At 39.5% G+C, this 15,190-nt stretch overlaps 1 protein-coding gene and 1 long non-coding RNA gene across 9 annotated transcripts; one reads left to right on the top strand and one right to left on the bottom strand.

Annotated features, from left to right (window-relative positions):
- The first annotated feature begins 20 nt into the window (after positions 1-20).
- LOC149045650 (TNF receptor-associated factor 5-like) lies at positions 21-14,781 on the top strand. Of its 2 annotated transcripts, XM_089207377.1 has the most exons (6): positions 21-275; positions 3,175-3,256; positions 12,939-13,406; positions 13,526-13,706; positions 13,783-13,988; positions 14,247-14,781. In XM_089207377.1, the coding sequence occupies exons 3-6, from the start codon at positions 12,949-12,951 to the stop codon at positions 14,422-14,424; spliced, it is 1,023 nt and encodes a 340-aa protein (XP_089063503.1). In that variant the 5' UTR covers positions 21-275; positions 3,175-3,256; positions 12,939-12,948; the 3' UTR covers positions 14,425-14,781. The 2 variants fall into 2 exon arrangements, with proteins under 2 accessions (XP_089063503.1, XP_089063502.1); XM_089207376.1 differs by lacking the exons at positions 21-275; positions 3,175-3,256 and adding an exon at positions 11,320-11,887.
- On the bottom strand, positions 482-11,324 carry LOC149045651 (uncharacterized). 7 transcript variants are annotated; one of them, XR_016186890.1, is made up of 4 exons: positions 11,034-11,324; positions 8,118-8,153; positions 3,334-5,006; positions 482-2,960 (listed from the first exon to the last, which is right to left on the bottom strand). It is a non-coding gene; the product is annotated as an uncharacterized LOC149045651 (long non-coding RNA). The 7 variants fall into 7 exon arrangements; XR_016186889.1 differs by having other exon boundaries at positions 3,334-3,391; XR_016186891.1 differs by having other exon boundaries at positions 3,334-3,391; positions 11,034-11,174.
- Positions 14,782-15,190: the final 409 nt, after the last annotated feature.

Genomic DNA, 15,190 nt, shown 5'->3' with positions numbered 1-15,190 from the left:
CTAAATGTGATCCGATTTGTCGTACTCGATTACCATTCCTGCTCGATAAGCAAACTACGTTTGATAATCGAGCTCGATAACTACAAGTCGAGCTCGATTGCTAATCGAGTACGATTACTAATCGAGCTCGATTAGTTATCGAGCTCGATAACTTATCGAGCTCGATAACTAATCGAGCTCGGTTACAGTACTAACGAGAAAGACTGGGAAAGAGTCAAACACTGATTGAGGAGGACGATGGCAGGTAGTGTTGTGGCAAGAACCTTGGTCATTAGGTGAGTATTTCGTAAGTTTTCGTTAAGTTTCAGAGATAGCATTCAAAGGGAAGGTGTAAAAGGAAGTGGGAGCAAATGTAATGGAAACAGAAATTTCCCCAAAGCACGGAAACCCCAGGTCAGGTGTAGTCATTTCGGGTATAGAAGGATAAACTTAAACTTAAACTTAAACTTCGCTGGAATGGGACTTAATACAGACAAGAACAAACTTTTGGTAATCCTTAGTTTATTGTAAAATGTAAAATTTTTATGGTTAACTACGCAGGGGAATACTTGTGTCACTTTTAGATAAACTTGTGTCACTTTTAGATGAACGTTCAGTGATATATGTATACTTTTTTAAAAACAAATAAAACAACTTCTGGTTTAGAGCAAGATTTTATAAACCATTCAACCACTCTGCAACGCAATTCCTTTCCTTCTTACCGAACTAACCAAAAGTAGCAACCTTTTAAAGCAAACTTGTATCTCAAAAACCTCGAGCTGGAGGTAATACTTCTGAGCAAAGTAATATGGTTACTAAACTGTGTTTTTCAAACTCTCATTCCTAAAGACAAAACACTCAGCTGAATATTTAGGCTTGCAGCTTGGGAAAAGTACTTAATTGCTTGTAAACATGAGGATTTTTGTCTGTCACTGGATGTTCCTTTGGCCTTAGCGAGTTGCAAAATGTTGAGTTGTCTCACTATTAAATGTAGGCTTGGTGACATCTAGCCCATCTACACTGACAACTAACAAGGAATTCTGAGGCATCCAGAATTAGATCTTTACGGCTTAAGAGGCCATCTCTCTTATTTCCACCCTGCCAATTTCACCTTAAACTCTGTCAACAGAAAGACTATACTTAGGAAAGAACTAAGTTAGATTTGGTTTGATTTGAAATAATTTTCTGGCTGCATTAGGGGCCATAATTATTTCACCAGTTGGTAGGGACTATCACAACATCTCGGAAATTGAATAATACGCATATTTTGTAACATTGTAAAATATTTGATTTGCATAGTTAAGCCACGACATTTATATCAGATCCCTTAACAACCTTTCTAGTTTGCTAAGAAAGTTAGAATTTCCCTCTCCATATATTTGAAAAGGCAAACTTTAACATATTCTGACCCCTATATATCAGGGAAAATTATTTTTGACATGAAATTGACCGGGTGGAAATAAGAGAGACAACCTCTTAAGTATTTCAATTTTTTTTCTTTGTAAGAGATAGTGATGATCCTTTAGTCAAGATCTTAGCAGAAAATCCTTACAGCCTTATTGATAACTTTTTAACTCCCAGAAGTGATTGACATGTAACTTCTCCCTATTAGTAACACTTATACATCATTTAGCAAACAGGTGATGAGAATACTCAAACTTATCAGGTAGAAGTTGTCATCTTGATCAAAACACCAAATTCTTGTAACTAATACACAAGGAAATATGCAGCAGCTAGAAAGGAGAATTAACAATCAGATCTTGGGAGTCAAAGGGTTAAGATTCTGGACTCAGTCAACATACTTACTGCCTAAATATAACAGAGGCATTGTGTAATGGATCTTAACTGAACTGAATGAACACAACTTTATAGGGAATAACTTTCTTAAAAAACTTAAGGGCTATGATTAATCGTTTGACCCCTATGAGTGACTAGCATCAAACTTCTCCTTACAACATCACCCCTGAATTACACATTCAGGTAACAAAAACAAAGGAAATGTTCACCAGCTTAAGACACTCTTGATTGTTAAACTAATTTTTGTTGTTAACACTTGGGAAATGTATAAAGACTGGTATTGAGAATATCCCCTCCTGATGTTAGGGTGTAAAGGGTTAACAGTGCACTTTCTGAATGAATGTAGACATTGTTGTACTGTAGGCTGTGTTGTGTTCATTCAACATTAACCCTCTACACTCTAACATCAGTATGCACACTCTCCATACTGTACTTACACATTTACACAGGTGCTGACAAGGAGAGTTTGTTTAATAATTAAGAACTTCTCCAGTTGGTGATCATTTCCTAGACTCTCATGACCTTATGTGTGATTGAAGGATGATATTGTCAGGAGAAATTAGATTCTAGTCACTCTTAGGGATTAAAGGGTTAAGTAGGAAATAGTAAGTTAATGGTACAGTGGAACCTTGATTTAACGAACCTCTATACAACGAAGTTCTTGATATGACAAACAATACTTCTGTTTCAGCCCAGCTAAAGTTACAGTAATATAAATGCCACAGAACCTCGATATAACAAACCCTAAATATAGCCAACCAATGTCTCCAGCCCCTTGGCACTCTATTAACTCAAGTTTCTACTGTACATGTTATCTATTTCTATATACTACTTGAAATGAAAAGGTGGAGAATAAAGTTGTTTACCTTTACACATAGCCAGTATATCAAACAAACAAAAAACCCTTAAATTATAATAGAATATCATTTAATGGCTTACACTTGTGAACTTATGGTTAGGTGAGGTACATATAAAATGAATTTAGTAGTAATTTTGGATCTGCCTTTGTCTCGGTATGATCAAGTTTACTGGTAGTACTGATCACGAGTGATGGTATACAACTTATTTCTAGTGTTTGGCATCTTCCCTTTTTCTCTTTCCCTTTCGATTCCTGTGAGATCTTTGGTCCTTTCTCTTTTTTTTCTCCATCCTGGCTCCTTCATCTTTCTTTTCATGGTCTTCATCTTTTGTTTACATGTGAAAAAAGGTGAAAAAATGAGAGATTAGTTGAATGTTGTAATGTGCTCACTGGAATAAAGGCAAAAATATGGGTTGGTCATGTGTAGATACTAACAACTGATGATAAAAATAACAAACTAAGGGGCTTGTTGGAAATATTTTGGGATGTACCCTCAAATAAAATTAACAAACAATTTAAATGTTTTTGGTAATTCACAGGAAGAAACAGGTACCTCACTGTGCTTCATCATGGCACAAACATTGCACAAGGAAGTTTGATAAAGAAGAAGAGTTATTATGAGTAAGAGTTATTAAGACTAATTATGAAGTTGGTGGTGTTAACATTGGTCATCATAATCTATTTACTTTTGTGTTTACCGTTCATTGTCTCTGAGAGTTCCTCTTCATCTGAGGGGTAGTTTCCTTTGAATGACACCTGCAATGAAACATAGGCAGAGGGTAGTATGCCACTCATGGGATGAGTGGCATATCACCCTCGTGTAGGTGCCGCTGGGAAGTATTATCCAGAGAGTTTAAATAATCTAATGGCCCATTTATGAACACTTTCATACAATTTGGACTCCTTAGGGTTAAGGAGGTGGGAGGGGTTGGGTCCGAGACGAGTCTACAGAAAAATAATGGCTTTGAGGGGGAACCATCCCCCTAAATCAACTGTTGGAAGGAGGGAGGTCACACTAAATATCTCAGTAATTGTAGAGTTTTGTATCCTATTTATGTGAAACTACATGTTCAAAAATCAACAAAAAGTATATACATGACAGTTTCCATCCCAACAATTTTCAAAGTATCTGAGTAACTGTAGAGTTTACATGATTTTACACTATTTAGATAACACTACATGTTCAAAAATAAACAAAAAGTATATGCACGACTGTTTCCATCCCAACAATTTTCAAAGTATCTGAGTAACTCTAGAGTTTACATGATTTTACACTATTTAGATAACACTACATGTTCAAAAATAAACAAAAAGTATATGCATGACTGTTTCCATCCCAACAATTTTCAAAGTATCTCAGTATTTGTAGAGTTTACATGATTTCATACTATTTTGATATATCTACATGTTCAGAAACAAACAAAAAGTATAGAAACATGCTTCTGCTCATATAATTATACATCCTCTGCATTTGCATGACTTTTCATCCCAACAATTTTTAAAGTATCTTAGCAATTGTGGATTTTACATGGATTTTGTACTGTTTTCCCAACAATTTTTAAAGTATCTTAGCAATTGTGGATTTTACATGGATTTTGTACTGTTTAGATAACACTACATGTACTATATGCTTTTGTCAGCTTAATAATATGTGTTCTGCACTTATATGGCTGTTTCCATCACAACAATTTTCAAAGCTAGGTACTCTTATTAAAAGACATTTTATCGGGTTAGATGTGCGCAATATCCCTCATCTTTAGCATTGTCGAGCTCTTCCTCACTGTTGTGCATCTGTGAGAGTTGCTTTTGTACTTCTCATCTATGCCATACTCTTCAGGATACATGAAGGAGTACTCTTAATCTCTGACTTCTTGAGGTTTGAGGTAGTTTGACCCTCTTGGCATTACTGAAATGGTATCTTCATAAGAGCTGTGTGAGGTATGTCACATCTTGACTTTACTGCTAAGTTCTTGCCTGATATTTGTGGTAGTTCTGCTTTCTTGGCATAACTGAAATGATATCTTCACAAGAGCTGTGCGAGGTATGTCACATCTTGACCAAACAGCAAGCAAAAAACTCTCAACATCTACTCTCTTTCAGGGACAGCAAGGCAAGGAGGGTGCAGTAAACATATTGGAAGATTATTACCCAGCAGGTTTCCGCCTCAATTACTTTGTTCTAGTAACATGTCGATTTCGAACCTTTTCTTTTTCCTTTCGATTTTCGATAGTTTTCTTGATTACTTCTTCTCTTTCTGATGTGGTGTCTTCGCAGATTTCTTGAATATGCTTCAATAACTTTGGCTTCTCTCTCCAAGTGTCTGTATCCTGTGTTGCATTTAACATCCTGAACTCGACACACTTCATCCTCTCTGCAAGAAGTGAGGAAATTGTTATCCTTGCCTCAAAATTGAAAAGCAAGGGATCATGAAGGCAACATGTGTGGTTGATAACCTCCAGCATATCAAGGTAATGCAGTTCAATAAGAAGAAAAGAGCAGAGCAGCCAAAGGAGAACAAAAAAGAAACCACCACAAAAACACAGGAAAAAGTCTCCCTGATTATGCTGGGAAAGATTGGTTTGAAGAATGTACAAAGGTAAACAATTTTGCAAGAGGGGGTAAAGTGCCTCAAGAAACATTGACTTGACTAACATATCTACAACACTAAGAACTACACAGTGGAGGTTTTTGCAAGGTATTGGCTTTTCCAAATGAATCCTGAAGGCCCTGGTTTGCAAACACAACTGAAGGAAAGAGATTTAACATGTAAACAATCCTTGCAAGAGAGTGAAAACCCCAACATAGCTGAAGATAAGTAGAGCAAAGTGAAAGCCATACAAATAGTAACAATGAGAATTACATCGATTCCATCAACTCTGGAGAGGAAGATAACTCCACAAATGATGTCCTTCTTGCTTTTATCAATAACTAGAGAACAAGTTGAAAGGCCAGCTGCAACACACCCAGGAAGATTAAAAGGACCCATAAGAAATTGAGTCATAAATCATTTGATTCTTAACTTTTTTAATCCTGGAACAGTGAAGAAATCTCACAGCTAACAAACCCAAATTACTTTTCAAATTAATGTCTGAAGAATGAGTTATGACCATCATTATAATGAACAAAAAATAAAAATAATAAAGCACACTGCAGAATACATGAGTGGACTAAGGGGACAAGGAAGGCTGGGGGGTGGGGCAATTCATCAGGAAAAAAGCTTTACATTGTAGGGAATAACCATAGCAAAAAATGACATTTGTCATGAAGTATCCGATTAAGTATTAATATTAACCACAAATTAAAAACATCAGGTTAGAGTTAAGGTTAGGGGATACTTCATAACAGTTTTTTGGGATGAGGAGAAGGGTAAGGGGACAACGTATAGAGCTTACTGTCTAGCTGGATTTTGAAAAAAAAAATTAAGAATACATAAGAAGAGCCTGGTCAAAGTATACCAGGATATCTAAGGATACCAGGTCGCACTGGACACTTCTCACGAAGAGCTGGTCAACAGTGGCCCCGGAGGGATTACAAAGGGGAATGATCTAAGGATACCAGGTCCAACTGGACACTTCTCACAAAGAGCTGGTCAACAGTGGCCTCGGAGGGATTACAAAGGGGAATGATCTAAGGATACCAGGTCGCACTGGACACTTCTCACAAAGAGCTGGTCAACAGTGGCCCCGGAGGGAATACAAAAGGGAAATGATCTAAGGATACCAGGTCGCACTGGACACTTCTCACGAAGAGCTGGTCAACAGTGGCCCCGGAGGGATTACGAAGGGGAATGATCTAAGGATACCAGGTCCAACTGGACACTTCTCACGAAGAGCTGGTCAACAGTGGCCCCGGAGGGATTACGAAGGGGAATGATCTAAGGATACCAGGTCCAACTGGACACTTCTCACAAAGAGCTGGTCAACAGTGGCCCCGGAGGGATTACTAAGGGGAATGATCTAAGGATACCAGGTCCAACTGGACACTTCTCACGAAGAGCTGGTCAACAGTGGCCCCGGAGGGATTACAAAGGGGAATGATCTAAGGATACCAGGTCGCACTGGACACTTCTCACGAAGAGCTGGTCAACAGTGGCCCCGGAGGGATTACAAAAGGGAGTGATCTAAGGATACCAGGTCCAACTGGACACTTCTCACGAAGAGCTGGTCAACAGTGGCCCGGAGGGATTACGAAGGGGAATAATCTAAGGATACCAGGTCCAACTGGACACTTCTCACGAAGAGCTGGTCAACAGTGGCCCCGGAGGGATTACAAAGGGGAATGATCTAAGGATACCAGGTCCAACTGGACACTTCTCACGAAGAGCTGGTCAACAGTGGCCCCGGAGGGATTACGAAGGGGAATGATCTAAGGATACCAGGTCCAACTGGACACTTCTCACGAAGAGCTGGTCAACAGTGGCCCCAGAGGGATTAGAAAGGGGAATGATCTAAGGATACCAGGTCCAACTGGACACTTCTCACGAAGAGCTGGTCAACAGTGGCCCCGGAGGGATTACAAAGGGGAATGATCTAAGGATACCAGAGGGGAATGATCTAAGGATACCAGGTTGCACTGGACACTTCTCACGAAGAGCTGGTCAACAGTGGCCCCGAAGGGGTTACGAAGGGGAATGATCTAAGGATACCAGGTCCAACTGGATACTTCTCTCAAAGAGCTGGTCAACAGTGGCCCCGGAGGGATTACAAAGGGGAATGATCTAAGGATACCAGAGGGGAATGATCTAAGGATACCAGGTCGCACTGGACACTTCTCACGAAGAGCTGGTCAACAGTGGCCCCGGAGGGATTACAAAGGGGAGTGATCTAAGGATACCAGGTCCAACTGGACACTTCTCACGAAGAGCTGGTCAACAGTGGCCCGGAGGGATTACAAAGGGGAATGATCTAAGGATACCAGGTCCAACTGGACACTTCTCACGAAGAGCTGGTCAACAGTGGCCCCGGAGGGATTACGAAGGGGAATGATCTAAGGATACCAGGTCCAACTGGACACTTCTCACGAAGAGCTGGTCAACAGTGGCCCCGGAGGGATTACAAAGGGGAATGATCTGAGGATACCAGGTCACACTGGACAGGGCTTAGGAAGAGCTTGTCAACAGTGGCCCTGGAGGTATTAGGAAAGGGGAATATTGTAAGGATACCAGATCAATGTTAAAATAAGTACAGTTACAAATAAAAACAGAGGTCATCATTTAACTCTTTAACTCCCAGGAGTGATTAACCTCTAACTTCTCCCTATAATATTCCTTCATGATCTAGCTAACAAGTAATGAGAATACCTAAACTTATCAGGTAGATGTTGTTATGTTGATTTAAAAACACCAAATTCTCACAAGTGGTTTACAAGGAAATGTGTAGCAACGAGAGGGGAGAATTCGTAATCAGATCTCTGGAGTTAAAGGGTTCAGATCTGAAATCGAGAATTAAACCTCTATTTTTTAATTTATGACTTTTGCACCTACCAGTGACTGCTCCAAGTTAGTCATCTCTTCAGTGTTCTGAAAATTTGTCAAAAAAAAAAAACAAATTAGACCATAGCAATGAAAGTGTCTGTCACGAAGACACATAAAATAACTTATTATGCTACCGCAGCTCACGCTGTTTTTAAGTGTTTAATAATTTTAGAGAATTTACATAAGTAAGAGTTAAATGTGACCCTCCACGGGAAAACGGACACTAACGCTTTTCCGTTAAATGGTCTCGAAAAACGGTTGTAAACGGATAGTAAACGGTTAACTCGAGCGTTTAAACGGATGCCATAACCGCTTAACCGGATGGCAAAAAATTTAAACGGTTGACCAAAGTCCAAAAACGGATAGCTTAGGTCTTCAAACCGTTGACCAAAAATAAAAACGGATAGCACGAAACGTTAAACGGTTGACCAAAGTTCAAAAACGGATGGCTCACACTGTTAAACGGTTGACCAAAAATAAAAACGGTCAGCCCGAAACGTTAAACAGTTGACCAAAGTCCAAAAACGGATAGCTTAAACCGAGAAACGGTTGACCAAAATTGACAAACGATGAGCTTAAAATTAATGTTTAACGGCTGTGGTTGAGCTGGCGAGATCTTCTGCGGAAAAACTTTCAGAGTGACAACGGATAATTATCCTTTAAAGCGAAAATATTGAGCATGATAATTTGAAAAGTAATAACTAGCATTTATTGTTTTTTCAGAGGGCACGGTAACGAATCTTGCCATCTGATTGGTTCTTTACCCGGTCAGTATTTTCCTATCTCTGCCCACGGGCCACGGTAACGCTTTCTTGAGTCGCCGAGTACATCACAACTTTCGTTGTCATTTTTCATAAATATACCTCGTTTTCCGGCTGGGCAGTATTTTTAAGCAAACACGTCGGTCACTACCTCAAGCCGATAAATAACTTATGAATCCTCTCTTTTCTCTCTATCAAATCACTTTGGTTGACAGAATAATATTGGTTTCAGAATGAATTTGTATAAACAATAGTGTCATTACGTTGGTTGACAAGCGGCTTAAAAACCGTCTGCAATTAATTTTGATCGTTCACAAAAAGTACCCAGAAAGTTGAAATGTGAGGTATTTGGTTACAGTTAAACTGAACGATGGAACTTTCATTCATTTAATATCTGAATTTTCTCGAGCAATTTGTTCATAGTAAAAAAAAAGCGAGCGAAGTTTTAATTTAAGTTCTACAACAAATATACGCTCCTGGTGAGTCTTTCCAATTCCGTTCAATTTGGACATTTGTACCTTAAATTGCACAACAGAAATTGAAGGAATTGAGAAAAGGCTGCATTAAATTCCCTTGTGTCTCGTTGGAGTGTGCCGTTCGAATTTAGTTTTTGTGAAGGAAAGATCAGAGTTAAACACGCCATTACAGCAAACAAACGAGCAAACTCCCACAACTTCAAAATAAAAAAATTGAATTTACTCACAATTACTTTCCTCGCCGTTTACTTAATGAACAGAGGTAAATCTTCGTACATGAATGAATGGTCGATGAGAGTAAATAATACTTTCCGTTAGATCATTAACTGATTTTTAAGAAAACATTGTCGTGACAGTCCTTGCCAAACTAGTTCTGTTGGTTTTCAAATGTTCCTACGATTTTTTTTTTTTCTTGTGCGCTCTCTAATTGACAGGTGTCAGATTGTGACAGATACTTGTAAAAATAATGTTTCAAAGTTTGTTTGGAAGCCTTTTAAATCACCTTTATCGTTACGGAAATGAAAATGTTTCGCTGAGGAATCTCTCTTAAATTTGCATCACCTCTATTTTAACTACCATTTACTCACTCAAAAATTGTTCAGTTTATGGAAGATCTTGCCGTATTTACGGCCATAAGTCATTCGGGTTCTATCGGAAAGAATTTCGTCAAGTTTAAAAACAATAAATATGTTATTTACCGGCTAAGGGTCGGTCCGTATGGTGAAAAACTGTGACCTCGGTCTTGAAAATGCTGCCCTCGGCCTACGGCCTCGGGCAGTATTTTCAAGACCTCGGTCACAGTTTTTCACCATACGCACCTCCCAGCCGGCAAATAACATATATATACTTGCGCATTTTATTTCTGGGTTAATTACTGCCGCTTTCGTGTGACATTCATGAAATAAGCGCAATTTACTGAGAATAGTTTCGCTGCTGAATATCCTGAACGGCTACCGCGAGAAACTCATAATCTTCTCCTTTGTTTATTCTTATTAGTATTGAAAATGAACTTCATTTCTTCCTGTTCGGAAGTTTCGCGAAACAAATTTGCATATGCAATGCCGCCACCTTGTCTGAAGCCGAGACCTTTCAAGGTCAAATAACGCAATGAAGTTCCAATGCAAATAAAAGGTCGAATCGGTGTCACGCACCAAGCGGGGCCGTTAAAATGATTGTCAATAAAACCAAGAATGATGAATCAAGATGATATAAACAGAAAGAGAGTACCCGATTTAACTTGTTTGTCAAAGGATGCGACGGAAACTCGCTTACTATGATCACACAAAAGATAAAACCAAAATAAGATACGGTCTTTCTGTATTTCAAGAACCGGCGAGTATCGAGCGAACGCAAGATTGATACTTCGAACTGCCTATTACAGAATGTTAGGCAAACAGTCCAAAGCTTTCCGTGGAACTTTAAACGGATAGCTTTTTTTTTTAAACGGGTAAGCAAACTGTTTAAATGTTTTTTATGTCCGATGCTTATCCTGTCTACTGGCGACAGCTTCTCAATGTTGCAAGACATCTAAAGGAAGATTTTAGCAACCTTAGTTTTCTCTCATCCACGTTTACATCCAATCTTGCCCCTTTTCGGCATTTCGCTGCTTTTATTACGGTACTTTTCACTCTTTTCTCTGAAACCATTTTCTACCCTACGATACAGATTATGAAGGCAGCAGCACTTACCTGCTAAGGTCTTTTCCTGTAAGGGGAGGAAATGCTCTCACCAGTAAGTCTCCGATTTGGGAAGAGCTGTCGTTCTTTGTAAACGATATATCAGAAATCCGCTTGGCGGTAGCGAGCCTGCCCAGCTCAGTCTTGTTTGGCACGCTTCTGTGCCGTTTATCCAAAAAGACAACAGTTCTTTGGAAAGCGCGCTTGCTATGGTTCATCTCGTGGAGTTAAACACTTAATCTAAAATGCTTAACTCCTTGCTGCACTAATATTCCCAAGGATGACGCGAAACCACGCCGAAAATGAAACTGACCGACGTGTATACGTATTAATAAAAGGCTTTTGTTTCGTGGCACACCCATGTCACCTAGGCCTGTCGCTACGGGACATTTATATTGATAGTTAAACAATATTAGGATCGTTTGCCGCAAATGCCGCTAAGCGCACCCTTTTATTCGTTTAGTTGTTCTTTAATTCCATGAAACGGGCAAGTTACCCTTTTCCAGGAAATGATGTCCACACACACATACACACACACACTCGCACATGCAGAATGGAAACTTGATTGTTTGAACAGGGAACTTGACCCTGGGTAACTGTCATTTCGCGGATCGATTGTTGCCAGATCAGTATCAATTGTTATTGATGAATACGTGTCAAATTGTCCAGGAAATACACATTTCCCATAGAGGTTCACAAGGTTATAAACATCGTTTACTTATCAGTTAGTCTTGGTTCTTTCACTAAAAGCAAACTTTGCTTGGATTAGATCACTTCGCTGCTTTATTCATTGCCAGATTCGCTATGTCTAATGAGCATTTTGAGTTTACTTCTCCTCCCGGAGCGCTATTCAACTGTTCTGTATGGTAAGTCTTTTTTGTTTTGTGATGATTTTTATCTTTCAGCAACTGATCGTTTTCGCTGTCACCCATCGAGAGAGAGAGATCTTCAGTGGAGTAGTTAAGAAATTTAAATGTCATAGGAGATAGGTTAAGGAAGAACTTTTTTAATTTTTAGGTCTCTTTGTTTTCCCAAACTTAAGATATTCGTCGAAATGTTTTGCGCAAATTTACAGAGCCTAATATCGAGTCGCAATTGTCGTGGGTGTATCTTTGGTTCACCAACATTTCCGCTGAAAAATAGTGCAAAAAATCTGGAATTTACTTGGCTATCTAGCCCACTGATTATCTAAACTGAAACAACAAACATGTACGAAAGCACATTTTCTAACACTTAATTTCCTAAAAAGGCTCAAAAGTCGACAGATAAGTCTATATTTTTCGACAACGCAGAGCTGTATGCCAAGCATCCACCATAACTCTGAACTTCAAATTACGCTGGTTTCCAAACCCAGCTTGAAGATGTCAGGTGAAAATCTGCAATAAAGCAAGGCTTAACCTGACATTTAAGGAGAACGACCGACAGCATTCAGAGCATTCATAAGGCAGAAGTTCTTTTTAACTGTGGAACTATATTCGCATTTCCTGGGAAAAGAGATCATAAGCGAAATTGTAATTTTCTTTTGGCAAAAGGACGAGATGTTTAAATATTAACGCTAGGAAAATCATTAACGCACACTTGCTTACTTCTGTGATCGAGCTGTACTAAATAGTTTATACTTCAGCAGTTGTCTTTCTGAGAGGAGAGAAATGTTGCTCATCCCTCAGGAATTTGACCAATTAGACGAAATAGTAATTTGTCAAATAACAGATTTACGTTCTGCGTTTGTTTTGACTCTGAGTTATGAATCATTGTTCCATGGTTAAATTCCACTTTCCTTCGACAACTTTTACAATTGTAGCTGTTTGAACTGAATTCCTTGCTAGCAGGGGCCTCTTTGAAGGAATTACTTGACTTATCAATACTAGTTTTGTAAGGAAATGTACTAAACTCTCTTGATTATCTTTTACTTTGAAGCCTATCGACAATGGTTAAGCCTGTCACTCTGGCATGTGGGCATTCGGGCTGTCGACACTGCCTCGCGACACTCATAGGCATTGAGACTTTCCCCAAATGCCCACTTTGTAAAGCACCGATCGGAACAGACGTTACCCTCCACGTCAATGTCGCACTCGACGATATCATTGGAGACTTTAATGTCAAGTGTAATAAGAGCGGCTGTCTATGGAAAGGAAAATTTCACGAGCACGAACAGCACTTGAAAAGGTGTGGAAAATTTCAAACGGCGTGTGCCAATGATGGCTGTGGAGAGATGGTGGCAAGGGAGAGGATGGCAGCACACACTGCGCAATGTGCAAAGCACAAACTCCCTTGCCAGCAATGCGGTAGAAAAATTACCAGGGAATCTTTCGAGGAGCATACTGCTTCCCTTTGCTCAAATAAGAGGGTACTGTGCCCACTAAGCTGCGGAACAAGCCTTCCACGGTAAGATATTGTCGGTTTAATTAAGAAATCAACAGTCAAATGGTTATTTAAGGCCAACAAAATATCCAAAAGTTTCACTAGCCAGCTCATCCCTGGTCCTTATTTTGATTATTTTGCAGGCTCCACTTAACACTGCACTTAAGCGAGTGCTCAGAAAGAGCGGTCCGCTGTGCGGTGACTGGCTGCACTGCCATAATAAAGCAGAAGAACATGCCACAGCACTCGACAAATGCAGCCGCCACCCACAGTGTTCTGCAGGAAGGGGAGGTCCAGCGTCTGCGGGGCCTAATGCATTTCAAGGTGAGACGCTAGAATTATAAAAATAATGAGAAAAGATATCACATGAACATGAACTGAACATTCGGTTTCATTTCAGAGAGCCAAACCGAGATGGATTTTGGAAGAAAGAGGAGTGTTCTCCTTCCGCTGGAGGGGAGAGAAATGGAATAACGTGAAGGGGTCACACCTATTCAGCACTGAGTACAGGTGCCCGAATAGGAACAGGTGGAGGGCGCATATACGATTTGCAGGACTTTCCTTGGAACTGGTGTCCGCAGTGACGGCAGTGGTAGTAGGAACGAGGTTAGGGACTCATCTTTGTAATTAAGGATAGATTCTCGCTCTGGAACGCAGTACAGAGGATAAATGATCGCTGCTGATAAGCCAAAGTACTTGCATTTAGCTGGCGTATTTTACAACGACCATCAATATCGTAATTTTTCCATACAGGAGTTAGGAAATCTAAAACCATGTCTCCGAACCTAAAAACTGTTAAAAAGAAAATCAACTTTATCATGATTCACCACAAATCATTAATGACTTTACGCTTTATGTCTACAGAATAGTATTGATGCCTGATTCCTGCGAGGAGAAGGTTTTCCCTTTCCCGGCGAAGGAGATAAAGGAGGGGGAAGTAGCAGCAAATATCCCGCGCTGTGAACTGGATCACATGGACCCAGAAGATATTATGATTGTCAAGTTTGTCTTGACATATTATCTTTTACAAGAAGACAAGTAATTTTCCATTTATTAGCTAGGAGAGGTATCGAGGTCGCAAATGATAACGCAAAAAATGGAAATCGTTTATGCACTAGAAGAAAAGGCAATATGATAAGCACAGAACAAACTAACCATAAAATTTAAGAAGTATTTTTGAATGGAAAACATTTTCAGTACTTTCTCATTGAGATCTTCCGCTTTTTTTGCTGTATGTAATACCTCTCTTAGCACTTATCTGGCACATTACTTAACTAGAAAAGATCTCTTCACGCAGTTGTTAAGATAGAAGCGTGCCGGTGATGTCAAAGCGTTGTTGTATTTTAGGGTTAGTAACGAGTGAGGAATTGAAAAAATAAAGAGTCTGGAAGCTAACTAACTTTTGAGTTTTCAGTCAACCTCCAGTTTAGTTTAGTCATTTACATTTGAAAAATACCTCTGGGAAACAGAAGTACACTTACAGGAAAAATGTTTAAGATAAAAACGTTATGGAAGGAAAGATAGCTACGAGGACAAATATTGAAAGCGATACAAAAATGTTTAGGTTTTTTAAGTCAAATATGTTTTTTTAAGAATTATGGGAAACACACTCGTCAATTTCCCCCTCTTCAGTATGAGTAAGCTCGATTTGTTCGTTTGCTGCGCTGTGTTTCACGTGATAATAAATGATTTGACAAATGCATTTTTCCCCGTTATCTGAACACCCTTGTCCCACTGTCGCAGACGGTCTAACGGTTTGGTTACAGATCAAAGGCATCCCACACCAAATAAAAGCCGACACGCAGCCT

Source organism: Pocillopora damicornis, chromosome 5, assembly GCF_964200805.1.
Source record: "Pocillopora damicornis chromosome 5, jaPocDami1.2, whole genome shotgun sequence".
Taxonomy (NCBI): Eukaryota; Metazoa; Cnidaria; class Anthozoa; order Scleractinia; family Pocilloporidae; genus Pocillopora; species Pocillopora damicornis.
Note: the sequence above shows the minus strand (reverse complement) of the source record. Positions and strands in the feature narration are given on the sequence as shown.